This window comes from Drosophila virilis, chromosome X (genome assembly GCF_030788295.1).
Source record: "Drosophila virilis strain 15010-1051.87 chromosome X, Dvir_AGI_RSII-ME, whole genome shotgun sequence".
Lineage (NCBI taxonomy): Eukaryota > Metazoa > Arthropoda > Insecta > Diptera > Drosophilidae > Drosophila > Drosophila virilis.
Window position 1 is genome coordinate 28,180,815 of NC_091543.1, and position 16,951 is coordinate 28,197,765.

The 16,951-nt window shown below is 42.9% G+C and overlaps 1 protein-coding gene across 4 annotated transcripts in view; it reads left to right on the forward strand.

Annotated features, from left to right (window-relative positions):
- The window catches only part of nAChRalpha3 (nicotinic Acetylcholine Receptor alpha3), a 98,473-nt gene extending 81,837 nt beyond the window's left edge, over positions 1 to 16,636 (forward strand). For all 4 annotated transcript variants that reach the window (XM_032439330.2, XM_070209055.1, XM_070209056.1 and 1 more), the window contains exons 7-12: positions 3,387 to 3,555; positions 9,007 to 9,143; positions 10,130 to 10,276; positions 10,384 to 10,476; positions 10,543 to 11,590; positions 13,466 to 16,636. In XM_032439330.2, coding sequence (XP_032295221.1) covers positions 3,387 to 3,555; positions 9,007 to 9,143; positions 10,130 to 10,276; positions 10,384 to 10,476; positions 10,543 to 11,590; positions 13,466 to 13,666 — 1,795 coding nt within the window. In that variant the 3' untranslated portion in view covers positions 13,667 to 16,636. The remainder of the gene's footprint in view (positions 1 to 3,386; positions 3,556 to 9,006; positions 9,144 to 10,129; positions 10,277 to 10,383; positions 10,477 to 10,542; positions 11,591 to 13,465) is intronic.
- The last annotated feature ends 315 nt before the right edge of the window (positions 16,637 to 16,951 follow it).

Consider the following 16,951-nt stretch of genomic DNA (forward strand, 5'->3'; position numbering starts at 1 on the left):
GTCACATCAACCATTCCTTTTCTTGCCTTGTTATTTTTCTTGCCTGATGGCTGGTTGTAGCTGTTGCTATTGGTGTTGCCTACATGGCGCCACCGTCTCCAGCAACAAAACACCATGGCGATGGCGATGGCGATGGCGACGGCGACGACGTGTCCAGACGTGACCAGACACGCGCTCGCATTTGGTCGCATGTGTGCGACTTTTGCTCCTGCTACACCTATAGCCCCAGTCCACCCTTCTCCCAGTTGATTTGCTGCGGGCTAGGTCTGGGGCTTTGCCTATTTTATGATTTATTGTATGTTTTTTTTTGTCCAGCTGCCCCAGCTAACCAACTTACATAGTCATCACAGAGCTTATTACACTGACCTTTACACACACACACGCACGAATCTCAAGTTAAAAAAAAAAGAGGATGCGAAACCAAAAATTTGCCATGTCGATACTTTGAAGCTTAAGAGTTTTCCAAGTTGTCTGTGCGAGACACAGAAAATGGGAGTTGTTCACAATGAAGTGAGAGCTTTTCGGTAGAGCGAGAACCAGAGACTAAAGTGTCCAGCTCATTGAGTAAAGCACACTTAAGCCGTCTTATACTTGTCTTTATTAATTTTTTATTTTCTTTTACAACACAGAGAGAGAGAGAAAACGCTGCTAAGACAAACTCTTTTCAAGTGCATTCGTAAATGAAACAATCGTATAGCTTGAGGCAAGCATAATTTCTAGTTAAGTTCAGATAAAAGTTCTTAATGTTGATGAATTCTGGCATTCAATTACAAAAGGAACAAAATATAAACCAAGAAAAATGAAAGATGATTTAAGCCCAAAATTAATTTAATCTAGTATATAAAGTCTTGTCGTTAGATTAAAGAGAAAAAGATTGAGAGAATTAGCACTCGATTTTTCCAATTGTATTTCTCTCAAACCCGGATTTAAGACATTGCATATTTAACAAATCAATGCTTGAAACAAGAGTTTCACACTTAAAACCAGTAAAACTTCAATAGGTACTAAAGTTCTTGATTATTTCTCGCAGTGCACGCATTTCCTCACGCCCCAGCCAAAGTTTATGCTAGCTGACAGCTAGTTAAATTGCGCTTCGTTTTCGCAATCTTTACTGTAGCAAGGCCACGCCCCAAATGGTAAAGCCCTCAGCTCAGTGCTGCCAGATGTGCTGCAGTCTGTCTTAAGGTAACCAGACTTCAGTTTAATCTACATGCTGCATTTTTTAAGCAGTATGGCAACGATTGATAAATTATTACAGCCAAATATTATTTAGTAATTGATTCTCAAGTAATATTTAAGATTCAGACTCAAAATGAGAGTCAAGTTAATTAATAATTTAAGCAAAGTCCTTAAACTGTTACTTTGCATATCTTTAAAACTTTGTAAGTTCTCTTGATTTCATTTAAAAACACATAATGGAGATTTTCAGGAGTTGCACAACTTAATTAAACCATAATCAACTCTAACTTTTAACGGGTTCTAGTTACGAGCCGCAAAACGTTTTCTATGATGTATTTTTTTCTTTGTTCACAATGCGAAAAAGTACATTAGTTTATTAGTTTTGTGCCATGTGCGCCTTTAGGTTCGTGTTTCCTTTGGCCCCATCAAATGTACTTATCACTCACATGTACTAGATATCTGCTGAGCTCCTCAATACCTCACACTGATTTGTGGTCTAAGAATCGTATATTGAAGAAGTCGGGCCAGTTATTACATTGCTCTTCGTAACGCCTAAAGTCTTGCCTCACCTGACATGAGGTCGATTGAGTATAATGTATGTTAGTTTCAATTTCATCCTCTGTCTCTCTCTCTCTCTCTCTGAGTGGTCTAATAATAAGATACCCTGTATCCAGCTGCAAGCTGCCGTTCAAAACATTCAACCTTGTTTATAAGGAAGCTTAGCACCACACTAGGAAAAATTCGTGCTTGAATAACTTTCGTGCAATAAATATTGTGTAATTACCTAAGCCGAAGTTTATGGTATACCTCCAATCTGTGCATACTATAAACCAAGTCCATATAGTTAAAAGGAAAACCATGTCTAAAAATCGATGTTTATCGTTGTTATGAAAATGAAGTTATGGCAAGAATATACACATATTCCTTTTAGGGTTAGGAACGTTTTCTTCTGGCTGTTGCATACATTTGAACAAAACCATTATACCCTTTGTGCCCATTTTCATAATTCGAACAGGGTATATGGAAAACTACTCAAACACATCTTAAACTGTGTTCAACGCTTAGCTGGACATATTTTGGTCATTTTATTTTGGCCATGTGATAAGCATCTGTCGAAGCATCTTGTGCCTGTTTTCATCGTCATCGTCATCATTATCGTTGTTCCTAACCTCAGCTTTGCCATCTATTGCCACATACTTCATGTCTATCTGTGTGTGTGTGTGTGTGTGTGTGAGTGTGTGTGTGTAGGAAAATCAACTGCCAGAAATACTTAGTTGTCCCGGCAGCAGCACTGTCGACGGTTCTGCCGAATACAGCAAGAGCTCTGCTCGTGCTGCGCTCCTGCCCGCCCCTTTGTTGCTTATTATTTATTTACAATATTTTCTTATTCAAAATGAAGCCGCAAGCCGCTCGGAATTATTGATGGCAAATATACAACATACACAAGTCCTTGCAGTGCCCAGGCCGTGCCCGGCCAGACCAGGCCAGGCCAGGCCAGGCCAGGCCAGGCCAAACCCTTTGCCCACTGTTGTTGCCTAGCTGCCGGACATTTCTTTTTTTACCTTATTTTTTTTTTTATTATTTTGTTTTCCCCCTCCAGTCCACTCGAGAGTTTTTCAAGTGCGGTCGCCAAAAAGTTCTTGACTCAATTTACAAAATTTGCTTGCTTTCTGTTTTTATTATTTTTTATTTTCCCTTCTCTCTTGTTTTGCTGGCAGTTAAAGATTATTAACTTTTAAATTATGTAGACGACAGGAGCCGACTGGACAAGCGGCAGCGCGACTGGTGTCAGGTTCATTAGCCAACATATACGGCCTGAGAGGCGGGCTGAGCGGGGTGAGGATTGGGGCAGGCGCCGAAGTCCGCGGGCCACAGTTTGGCAGGCAGCGAGCAGTTTGAGAGTCAGAACGAAGCCTTTAGAAATTATTGTGAGCTTTTTCAATATTTATCGTGGCGCTGATGATTTATGTGCTTTGGGCTTGCCCCACACACACACACACACACACACACACACACACACACACACAGCACACACAGCACACACATAATATATGATGCCGTTGCGGATGTGCTGTCTGCGAAGCAGCAAACAACGGACTATAATAAATAAACATTTACGAGCCATGTGGCATATTCTAACCTATGCTCTCTCTCTCTCTCTCTCTCTTTCTCTATTTAACTAACTTTCTGTGTTTTGTTTTCTATAGGAATGAAAAATTCTATACGTGCTGCGATGAGCCCTATCTGGACATAACATTCAACATCACAATGAGACGCAAGACGCTCTTCTACACGGTCAACCTGATCATACCCTGCATGGGCATCAGTTTTTTAACCATATTGGTATTTTACCTGCCATCGGACAGCGGCGAGAAAGTGAGTTTATATGCGGCGCATTGCAATTTCATTTTGAATAGCTTTTCTTTCAATTGTCAACATTCAGAATGAACCACCAGCTGATGCATCTACATTTATTTTCCATTTTCCATTTCTTGTTGTTATTATTTTTTTTTTTTTGTAGATATTTTCTTTTATGGTCTTTCAACCAATTGCCATAATTTATTGCACACACACTTTTCACAGGACCCCCTTTCAATGTGCTTTTAATTAAAAACAAAAAAAAAATATATATAAACAAGTGTCCCGCTAGCTGAAAGTAGTCGGCTTGTAAATACCCTGCACCCGTAGCATACAGTCGTACCTGTTAAAATTGTATTTCTTATTGTCCGACCGCCATGATCTGGGCTTAGAGATGGTATTCATGTGTGAATATATGTATATTCATGAAGAATACGGCTAGCATATACCTCTTCAAATACGTATTCTCATTCCGAGGAAGTGATATCCGAATAGAAATACGGGAACATACCACGTTTTGTGTGGAAAGCTCTTCAAATCTCCAAGCAGTGCTTTAGGTGGGAATTTAGGAAATCCAATTTTTAGAAAACAAATGAAATAAATGCATAATATATATTAAGAACTCAGTCCATTTAGTCCTTTAACATTTACAAACAGACTAAACCATTTTAATGGGTACAGGGTATAATAATTTCACGCTTAAATGAAAATGAAAATGAAAATGAAAATGCATTTCAACATGTTCTTTCTTTTTCACTATTTGCCGCCATTTAACTTTGAATAAATAAAATTACATGTTGAATTCAATTTAATGCGAGCAGATATGCATACACTCAAACACACTCACACACACTCACACACATACACACCGACACAGATGAATTGTGAGCGTTAAAAAACGCGCGCGATTTGTGGTTTGCTCTGCACATTTCTCAGCGCGATTCTTTGTGCCGCCCGCTGTGGCAAAAAAAACGGCCCAAAAGAGACAGAAAAATATAAAACAAAAAATTGTGAAAGTAAAAATATAACGGCATAATGCATAAATATAAATATTAACATGCTGTGGGGACTTATGAATAAATTACGGTCAATTTTCAAAATAAATAAAACTCAAAAATAATTTGTATATGAGCGCGGTTTTTGTGAGCATCTAACGTCGCCGTTGACGCTGGCGACGACGCTGACGTCGACGCTGGCAGCGACGCTGCGCATCAGCCGTCATGCATAATTTGTGTAATAAATATTGACAGTACATACCGTCCATTTGATGGAGCACGCCTACTGCCTTGTGACAGCCGGATAAAGCGATTCGCCAGAGAATCCGCAAATGCAAATTATACGAGTTAAATAATTACATAACCCGATAATTCTCCAATGGAATTGCAACAAAAACATCTCTTACCACAGCACAGCACAGCGCCCAGAAAATAGTAAAAATATACGCTCGTTAAAGTAACACGAGCGGGAAGTACAACACTCGTTGAAGCGACAAGTTACATCAGCAATTGTGCCACGCCAGCGAGTGAAACAACACTCGTTGTGTTTTATGAGAGTCTTGGCTTAGCTGAAAAGTAGCGAGTAAATTATGATTCGCTGCTGCGACAAAACTATATTTTATTAGTTTTTGTTGTTAAACGATAGAGTACAATTTTCTACTCGCGAGTGTCACAAGAGCGAGTATAATTTAATCGCTGATGTAGCAACAATGATGTTACAAGAGTCTCTAAATTATTTATGTAAATTGACTTAATTGTCAATCGTGGCTGTAGCAACAAATGACTTCATCTGACTCGCTGATAATACAGCAGGAGACGACTCTTTAAAACAAACGGTCATTAAAATGTCAAACGAGAAAACAATTGCGATGAAGAAAGTACTCGTTGAAGAAAGTCGGGCGAGTAAGCCAAGACTCGTTCATGTGCGAGAACATTTGTACTAAGAGATAAAACGAAGCTGATCGATAAGCAATATTTAGTATATTCGATTAAAATAACAGCCGCTAAGCTTAGCAGCTTAGCAGAGCTGCATTGCCTTGATTAAGATTGGAACGAGACAAGATAAGCGCTAAACAGCTCAAAATAAAAGAGAGAATTGGTTAAGTGAGCGACTGGGCCGAGGTCTGAGGCCTGAGGATAATATGGCTATGGCAATGGCAATTCAGTTTCGGTTGGCTCGAATAAACAATTCATTGGCTTTTTATTTAACGAGCCAGTCGAGCCGGCCGTGTTTTTCGTTCCTTTTATGGTCGCACGCCAGACAGATAGATGGTCAAGTGGTCTGATGGACAGAGCACACACAGGGCCCGCACAAATATTTGCGCCTAAAAGCGGTCAACATATTGAACAGCGCATTCCCAGCGATGGGCAGCACACATTCCAGGATCAGTATTGGTGGGCCATAGAATCGCCCGAATAAAGTTTGGAATAACTATCGCAGCTTTTGCACGTAGCGGGCCAATCGGAGTCGAAATCGGATTCAGAATTCGAATTGGAATTGCAATTGGCAATTTACATGCATATGCGGCGCAACGCACTCCATTCATTCAATTGCCGGAGCTGCGTTCGTGTCCAATACTAAGTAGCTGGGCACTGGGCAGCCACTGTGGTCGTTACACTTTTAGCGCCCACTGTGCTTGTATTTATTTTTGCTTTTTTTTTTTTATATATATTGTTGAAACAATCACATTTTATACTACATATGTGGGTCAGCCTCTGAATCCCGGCTGAATGCGACACAGGCGCGAAAATGTAGTGCACATTAATTACACACGCACACGCACACACACACACAAGCATAAACACATTTGCATAAATAATGTCGCACCCCCTTGCCCTACCCTCTCACACTTTCTCCCTACGCGAATGGCCCATTAAGCCACGTGATTTCAGGTTGAGAACTTTGTACATGTCGCTTGTCAAAAGCGACTTGCAGCCTTAATTAGTCAGCGCTCTAATCGCTTTACAGCACTTTGCACAACTAAGGCTAATTATCATAAAATCATTAGGCATCAAATTTATGCCGCACACACACACACACACACACACACGTCCTCAAACACACTCACGCCCACAATGCAGACATTTGAGTTTTTGTGCAGCAGCAGAAGAACCCAAATTGTCCGTCTCAGTTTCGACATTTAATTACTTTTTCAGCACACTTCATTACAAGCAGCTTTCACACACACACACAAACACTTTCATGCATACCGGCGAAAGAGTATGCAGCCACCTGAGCCACCTGGGCCACCTGTCCTGACCCGCAGCTGAGCCAGCCGTGCCTAGCAGTTAATACAACTTGGCAGCCGCTGGCTGTAGCTGCCCCGCTCGCTCACTTACCTCTCTGTCTCTATCTCTCTCTCTCGCTATCTCTTTCTCACTTCGTAACGTTGTCCTACACTTACACAACAAATCATATTGGGTTTGCTTTATTGAGCTAGCTGCGAAGTATGCTATGGTTTTTATGTGCTCGACGCCGAGATATATATGCTGCGAATATTGAAGCCTGCCAGACACCATGGTGCAAAATATGGCTTTTACAGGCAAAAATAAAACAACATTCGTACACCCTTTTAGACAGCTTTGCAGCAGCTTGTACAAACTCCACTCACCAGACGTCTGAAAAAAAATCCGAATGGCTAATCCACCGCAAGTGCAAATAAACGCTATAACTAATTTCCTCCAATTTCTTTTGAATCCTTAGCATCTAGGTCTCGTCGAAAAATACGTAACATAAGTAAAAGCCAGTTTCATCTAACGGTCTGTCTATGCGCCACAGATAACAGATTTTTTAATTAAACACATAATAAAAATCCCACCTGAGCTCTGCTTAACAGCTGTTATCTAGACAAATGTTATATTTACAGCTGTTGCCTACGCTTACATTTTCGTTTAATGAAAATCCCACGCGAGCTCTGCTTAACAGATGTTATCTAGACAAATGTTACATTAACAGCTTTTATAGAAGAAGTTTATTCAGAGAAATTTATTATAGAACAGTTTATTCATCCCACAGTGGATGCCTGACGGGAGGGTAGGCAAAGACGGAGGCGGAGGCGGCAGCTACTCAGCTTTCTATATGTTAATTTATATTTCTTGTAGTTGTTGTTGTTTGTGTTGTCGTTGTCGTTGTCGACTCTTCTTCTTCACCAACTCCATCTTCTGTTTGTTTATGCATATACCACACACACACACACACCCACACACACACACACATCCACACACCCACACACACAAATCAATTGAAATTTGCTTTGACTTTCTATGGATATATATATATATATTTTTATATATATTAATAACTCGAGTATAAAATTCCCAAAAATACAAATATGCTTGCAAATGAATCGAAATTAATTTTGTTGCTGCGCAAATAAAGTAACCATGGGAATGCATACAAAAGAGAATAAAATCAAATTGTGTTTACATGCTGCTTAACTGAATGCTTTTTGAATTAGCTGAATAAATTCAGATAATTTTGTTGCTGTTGCTGGTGTTGCTGCTGTTGCTGCTGTTGCTGCTGCTATTGTTGTTGTCGAGGCCACACAGCTGAATAAACTCTTAAAATACGCAAAAGTAATCATTTCTGTCATTGAATAAAAGCCACCCATACGCAGTCCTCATGCTATGTGAGGTCTCCTTTTGAATACAATATGCCTGACCCCAGCCTCAACCAAAGCCATAGCCGAGATAGTAATGGAAGCTCCATTGTTGGACTTCAAATGAAAATGCCTTTGGCAAAACTCTAAATGGCAATGAATGGCACATACTTCAACAAGTCGCAGGTCATTCTCAACAGAATTACGTATGTTGATCAAATTTATTTTTAATAATTATATACGATAAATCCGATTTCAAATAGTTCACTTTTATTAAAGGCTGACTAGCTGAGTCTGAGCACGTGTAAAGCTTAGGCTTTTATTCAAGTTAGTTTATGTGCACGCTCAGCCGGAACAGTCCGCTCTGGAATATTCCACCCGCAGCTGTGGAATATTGGTGGAAAACAAATCAATGAAACTGCTTCGTTTATTTTTAAGCAACTTGATGGAAACCAATTAGAGACTAAAGACTTAAAGACTACAAGATGATTAGCCAATCCTTTAAGGGAATAAATGTCTATAAGGGGTATCCCAAAGCCAAGTAAACTCATGTCAACATAATTATATTTGTACTTTCATGCAACTAATGCACACACATAAACCTTATCGGCAACATTTTGATTGCGAGCGCTTTGCGATTGTCGCTCCTTAATGGCGGCAAGGGCTGGCGCTCCAAGCCCTTAGCGCGGCGGCAACTCGCTTTTCCGCTCACCTGCAACTCAATTTCCCAAATCCCTTGCGCTGTTCCGTCGACCGTCTAAAATCTGCAAATGAACTTGACTAGAACATCGCTTGACTTTCTGCTCTCTCTCTCTCTCTCTAGCTCACACTCTGATTCTCTCTTTCTAAGTGTTGCCCATCTCTGTCTGTTGCAGGTCTCATTAAGCATATCCATTCTGCTGTCGCTCACTGTGTTCTTCCTGCTGCTGGCGGAAATCATTCCGCCCACGTCGCTGGTGGTGCCGCTGCTCGGAAAATTTGTGCTCTTCACCATGATACTGGATACGTTCAGGTGAGTGAATGTGACTATGAATGTGAATGCCAAACGAATATGAATACGATTGCGTATGCGAATGCCAAAGCACGTTCGATTTGCATGCCAGCTGATAACGGTTAACTGTACCCTGGGGTGGGCGTGGCTGTGTTCACCTGTCTGTCTGCCTATCGCCTGCCGCCTGGTCCTGTCCTGGTTTATGAGACAGCCGCCGCGGCGGAACCGGATGCAAAAAATAAAATTGCACGAGCTTGGATTCTTTTATTTAGGGTATACACTCATACCCATTACATATAAATAGACGGGGCATATTGAAGCACCATTCACATTTGGACACCGCCTCTCCTAACCGAAACGATGGAATTATTTGACGGAGCTTCGATTTTTACGTTCGTTCGTTTTCGATTTTATTTTAGAGTTTCTTGTGCTCGATAACTAGGATATCTGCTTGACGGTCAAACGCAAGATTTTCTTCGTTTTTTAACCTGAGCTTATTCGTTTGGCCAGTTGCCCACATGCCACGCCCCAGTCGAGTTGACTTGAGTTAACACCGCCTCGCCTCGACTCGGCCGCAAGTCAAACTTCAAAAATGGCCCCGCAATTTACAGCCATTTGCCACGCCCACAGTTGCCGCACAAATGGCCGCCTAATTGTTTGTAAACAAAAGTCGAGGCTGACGGAGCCTTGTCCGGAGCTCACACGGAGCGCGTTCCTTGGCTGCCTGTGGCTGTGGCTCTGGCTGTGACTCAGGTCGAGTCGAGAGGAGACGAGCACAATGGCCATGCCGTTTGGCGCAACAGGACTCGGACTTGGAACACAAATGATGTAATTAAGGCAATGGCCACAACAGCAGCCTCTGCCTCTGCCTGTGCCCGGACTGGCAGCTAATTAGGCAGACGCGGGCGTCACAAGTTAATTAGCCGGACTAAAAGACTAGACAACGCCCACACACGCACACACACGCACACACACACTAACTGGCGCCACGTTTGTCTCCTTTGCAGCATCTGCGTGACGGTCCTGGTGCTGAACATCCATTTCCGGTCGCCGCAGACGCACACGATGGCGCCCTGGGTGCGCACGGTGTTCATCAATCAGCTGCCGCGCTTTTTGGTGATGCGCCGACCGCTTTATCCGATCAGCGAAATGATGTATGTGCCCTTGAAAATATATGTATATATATGTATATAAATTCTGTGTTGCATAACTTAATCAATCGCATTAATTGAGTTTGGCCATTTCCATTTGTTGCCTGCAGCAAGTCCTCGCGCCGGCTCATGGTGCGCACCTGCAATGGACTCGAGCTGAGGGATCAAATACCACCGCTGCCACCGCCCGTGGCACTGTCCCGGTAAGTGTGTGCGGCTTGTCCGGCCTGGTTTGTGTGCAACTAACGTTTGATTTGCGGCACTTGCAGCATGCACCACAGCCCCAAGACAACGTCGCGCAGCACCTCGCCGCATCTGCAGCACAGGGTGCAGGCTCTCAGCTTGATGGACGAACTGGGCGGCATAGGCGGCGGCTGCGGTGCATCGACGATCACTGGACATCTGAGCTCGCTGTATCCGCCAACGATGTCGACGGTGAACCAGCAGACCTCGACCACATCCTCGCTAATCGATGCGCAGTACCACAATCAGTACCAGCAGACGGGTGGCTCTTTGCTGGACCATCCGCTGACGCCGACCAAGTTCCGTCAGATGACCTCCACCTCGAGCCAGACGGGCCAGAATGGAGCCGGTCATCATCATTACATTGCCGGCGGCGGCGGCGGTGGTTGTGCGGCTGGTGGTGGGGCCGGCAAAAGCAGCTCCACCTCAACGCTGACGCATCAAGCCAGCCAGGCTGGGAGCTATCATCTGTATCGACAGCAGTCGAGCTGCTCGGCCAACTTCTCGCCATTGCCGCTGCATGCGCATCAGGCGCACGCCTCGACGAACACCAGCGACCTGGGCCTGGGCGGTAACCACAATCCCAATGTGATAAAGTCCACAACGACGGTCAACTCGGTGGCGACCGCCTCGACGCTGGCCGATTCCTGCTGCAGCGGCACCATACAGATACACCAGGGCATGGGCGCCGGCGCCGCCTGCCAATCCTCGGAGCTGCTGCATCTGCACCGACCCACCACATCTGCCGCGGCTGCGGCGGCGGCGGCGGCAGCGGCAGCGGCAGCGGCAGCAGCAGCGTCAGCATCGGCATCGGCATCAGGTGCCAGCACCTCAGCAGCTGCTGCTGCGGCTGCGGCTGCCGCGGCGGCGGCTGCGGGGGGTATCACGCCGCCCCCACCACCACCGCCGGCCTGTGATATACTGCCCGCCTGCCAGCGCGAGGGCGGCCCCCATTGCTGTACGGGGCGGGGCAATGTGCGCCAGCGCTGGCACACCTGCCCGGAGCTCCACAAAGCCATGGACGGCGTCACGTACATTGCGGATCAGACGCGCAAAGAGGAGGAGAGCACACGGGTGAGTTGCAAAGCCGTAGAAGCTAAAGCTGAAGCTGAAGCTGAACCTGAATCTGAATCTCTGCCAGACGCCAAATGAGGCTAAGCGATGTCGCCAGGCAAAGCCGAAAGCCGCTTAGCATTTGGCGGGGGTTTAGCCTAAGTGCCAGGCAACTGTCATGGCATAGGGCGGATCGGGGATTAGGTATTGGGCCATGGGCCTACAAAATTGGGCGCACAATGTTAATAGGGCAACGCGCTGGCGGGCGCAATAAATTAGAGAGGCCTTAGCTTGGATTTATTGGAACGTCAATAATCGATGGGCGGCGACTCGATGACACCTAGCCAGGACAATGGCGGTAACAAATGAGCACAACTACCAGCTAACGCTTCCAGATGATAATGATGATGTTGCCGATAATATGGTCCAAGCTGGAGACAGGCTTGCCCTTTGGTTGACCTTTCATCATGCATGTCCCGTGGTGGTCTTTCGTTTCCTGTCTGCGAGTGTGAAGCATCGAAAAGTTTTAATGACTTTTCACGCCCGGCAGGTCCTTGGCGTCCCTGTGCAGTCCTTGCAAGTAGTTTGCCACGGCATAATGAATGTCTTGTGGCGGCACAAATGCCAATAAAAGTATTTTATTAAAATTACGCACACATTCAATCATTATTGGAATGTCATGCTGGGCTTAAGCCCTGCCACAGCACACAACACAGCACAGCACAGCACAGCATACGCAGGACATGCAGGACATGCAGGACATAGCACGCGGCAAGCGGCAAGTACCGAGTTATGTGAGACATCAGAAAACATCAGACAGAGCACACATAATAGAACAGTTGGCTCTGCCAAAGTGCGCTGGCATTTAACACACATTCGGGCAGATGCTGTGGGCACGGAAACGGAAGGTGAATCCATAGAGTCAACTGAATGGTCGTGAGTCCTGACAGCGTGTCAATCATATCTCGCCTATAAATGGGCCAAAAAGAACTCATGTCAATTCAAATGTTTCGAATGTCTTGGTGCACACACTGAGCTACTCGCATGCCATTCGATAATATGACTCAGTTAACAGCAAGTACTTTGAATCACTTGCAAGCTGATTCTCGCATTCAATCAGATAATCCTTTATAATGTAAATGATTTGATTTAATATTATATTAAGTTTATTGAATTATTGTTATTATTGATATATACATATATATATACATTGAATGATTTGTTAACGAATTGAGTCATTCACTTCATTTATTCAGGTTCAGTTCATTGCATTTTTGTTTGTCTTTCAATACGTTCTAAATATCATTCACACATTCAATCATATGTTCAATATGAATTTTTTTTTCCATTTCTCATTATCTATCTATTGTTTTTACACACATTGAATCAAATTGAATAACTCGAACAGCATTCATTTCAATTTGTATTTTTGTATAACGATTCAATATATGTTAAGCATTAACTCACTTATGTAATCAGACTATCTGAATGCTCATTGATTTTGTATCCAATTAGATGCTTCTTGTCAATGAATATAATGCGAATGACTTAATGCGCATGGATTGATTGATAAATGAGTATTCAGTTTTTTTTTATAACGCTGCCTTTAACTGTGTAAAAAATATCTATAATTATGCTAAACGAATGAGCATAATTTAATGCTCATTCAATGATTCGAATGATTCGTTTTGACAAGTGCTATTCCAAAAGGCATCAAGCGAATCTTTCTCTTTTGATTCATCTCCTAGTAATCCATTCGGATTCTAATTCTTGGATTATCGACTGATCTTAGCAAATAATTCATTCAAACTCTTTGATATGGATTTTGAGCTTATCATTTTATTTGATTCATCGTATGTAACACATATATAACATATATTGTTTTTCTGCCAACAGGTCAAAGAGGACTGGAAGTATGTTGCCATGGTACTGGATCGACTCTTCCTCTGGATATTCACAATAGCTGTGGTCGTCGGCACGGCCGGCATTATCCTGCAGGCGCCCACGCTCTACGACACTCGCGTACCCATTGACATCAAGCTGTCGGAGATTGCCTCTACGACGGCCAAGCCGAATGTGGCGAGGCCTGTGTTGTAAATGCCATGAGGATGACAACGGCATCAACAATAGCACACACACACACACACACACACACACACACACACACACTCACTGACACGCCCACGTTGATATGTATGTGCCCACACACAGACAGTCTGAAAAACAACATGAGAATTTCGCTTTTAATTTATTTTTTGTATCGTGACAACAGGCAGCAACCGCGACAGCAACAACAAAAACAACAACAACAACAACAACAAATAAACAAACAAACAAACAAGAAGAAGAAGATGATGAAGAAGAAAATCCAAGTAACTATAACTATAACACAGCTATATAGCTAAATAAAGGTATTTGTTATATACTTACATATGTATTCATAAGGTAAAGGAATGATAATGAACGAACCCTAACTAATTATAGCTCAAATTGTACACTAATGTTTAACGAATACAACAACAACAACAACAACAAAAGAATTAAGCACAAAACAATTTATGAATTAAGAACGAGAGGAACAAGTTAGACAAATTTGACGACAGGCAATTCCAGAAATGTACCAAATATGCGATTTGGTTGTCTCGCAATTAATTATTTCATCAGCGTCAGCTATAACTCAATTTTGAATTTGAAACGGCCATTTAAAGTTTCAAATGAACTGGAACTTGTTCTGCTTGCAATTGTAATTGTATCATTGTGGCTGGCGTTGCCAGACTTATATATGTATTTACAGCTCGAAAGCAAGGTCCGAACACATGTCCATAGTTTCGCAATCATGTTCGCATCGATATTATTATATATACATTTGATTTCCAAAACAGAAATTGTTCAGGTAAACAGCCAGCTGTTCAGCTGATCAACAGCTAGTTCACAGGCGGAACTATCGATTCCACTTAACTCGTCCCTTCTAATTGACATTTCGATAACTGTTAGCCGATAAACGATAGTCCGTAATTTCTGGAACTCTGGCAAACACAGGAAATGCTAGTCAAAATGTTACATAGTTAGCTAAACTTAGCCAGAATCATAATTATAATTATTGTTGTTATTCACCTTTTTTTTTCTATGAATTTGACACAAATGGGTAAAGTTAGGAGCAGAGGGGGGGGGGGGTTAAATGATGCATGCAAATTAATGCAAATAAACAGCGTGCGCGCCTTGCGGCAATTGGTTAGCACAAAGCTTTAGTTATTATGCCCAAGTGTGTGTGCTTTGGCAAGCTTATGCGTGTGCGTGTGTGTGTGTGTGTGCTCAGTAAATAATCAGCATTTGGAATTGAAATTCAATTTTAGTTTGTCAGCTGCGCGCGCGTGCAACGCGCCTAATTGGCCACAGCCAGCAACATGGCCGCAGATCAACAACAGGGATGATCCGTATATTGTTGGGCATATGCCCTTGCAGAGAGGGTATTACGATTGCCTTGCTAAATGGCAAATATAACCGAACAATAAACATGGAACATTTGACAAGTTATTATATCGTTATAGCATATACTCGCACACACACACACACACACACACACACGTACATAGTTAAGGTGCAGCAATTTGTTGTGTTTTAAATGAACCCGGGTATTTAATGTTCGGCACGTCGAATATAAATTTTTTCTCTTGGTATGTTCACCTTTTTAATGCACTCGCGCCTCTCATAATTTATGCAAATTTGCAATTGTGCTGCAATTTATGCGCACAATTTACAGCGGCTACCTGCCCGAGCGGGTCACGTGCCAACAGCCACAACAACAACAGCAACAGCAGCAACAAAAGCAACGACCATTTTGACATGAACGAAACACAAAAATAAAAAAGTGTATTTAGTGTTCAGGCGCCAAAAAGTTGCCAGTTAGTTGGCCTGGTTTTGTTTTTGGTTTGCTTTGGCTCCACATTTATCCACGTTTATCTGCATTTCCGTGAACAATCAAAATCAAATAATGTTGATTAAGGCAGCGGCAAATAAAAATGTTTTTCGAATTGCAAGGCGCTTGAGAAACGTTTAAATCCAAAATTAAACGGTCATGTTAAGCTCAACATTGGCTAGGGAAATTTTAACAGCGCCACAAAAATGCCCAACAAGAAAGTTGAGCACAGCTAACAGAATACTGTTAACCGCCGCTGTACGCGCCCCGTACACAGGCAGCCCAAGCGTCGTCTGTAACAGTGCTCTGCAAAGCAGACAGCGATCTGCTCACGATCCTTTAACTGGGCAGTGTTGTGTATATTCTTTAGTGCAAACGATTGCACAATTAAATTATAATGTTAAAGCACATATATTTTAATTGAATAGATAATGAATGCGGTCATAAACATTTACCAATTATGTTTGGGGCCGATAGATTGGCAGATAACTTAATTATGGTCTGACTGCAGCATGATTCGCGTTCCCTTAATTATCAGCATCTTCTTTCTGTTGCTGACGACTTTTAGCGTTGTGCAACACTTTACATTAAATGAAAATGCAGGCGAGCAAAAATTGCACGCACACATAACGAAAAGCCATTAACCAATAACAAATTGTTATTTTATGCTGCTCATATATGAGGGGCGGGCACAGAAAAGGGGCTGATATATATAAAAAAAAAAAAAAAAAAACCCCAAATGTCGAAAGTTTTTAAACACTTTTAATGACGGGGCCAAGCAGGCAACTCGCTACGCGTTTGTTGGTTGTCTTATTTTTTCTTGTTTTCGTTTTGGTGTTTTGTTTTCTTTTTTTTTTTTTTTAGTTTTTGCCTATATTTTGCTTTTCTTTCTGTGAGCGCTTGTCGCCTGGACGGGCAGCTGGGCGACATTGAAGCCAACCGCAAATCATAATTGTTGCGGCAACAACAACAACGACAACGAGCAAGAGAATGAGGGAAAGAGAAAGAGAAGCAGAAGCAGAAGAAGAGGAGAAGCTTCAACAGTAACAATAATACCAGCTGTGGCCACACAAAAAGGACATTAGCCCGGCTATCGCCTTGACTGTCTGACTGCGCCGCGCCCAGCTATTACACACACACGCCCCCCCCCCCCCCCCCTACACACACACACACAGACAATTGCCTTATGTCTACTGTTGTTATTGTAATTCACATTGTTTCATGCATTTTGCTGTTTGATGCCAGGGTCCTGGCTGGTCCTGGCTGGTCCTGGCTGCGCGCTGCGATGCGTATCAGCGAGTTGTGTTATAACTTTTGCCGTGCAGCTCCTAAAAGTATGTAACAGCATTTATCTATTGCCCTGAGACGCGCAACGCGATCCGACCCGTCCCATCGCTCGCCTCAGTGTTTGAGCTTGGGCAATACAAAAGCAATCATAAAGTTAGAGCCTCCAATCTGCCCAGCAA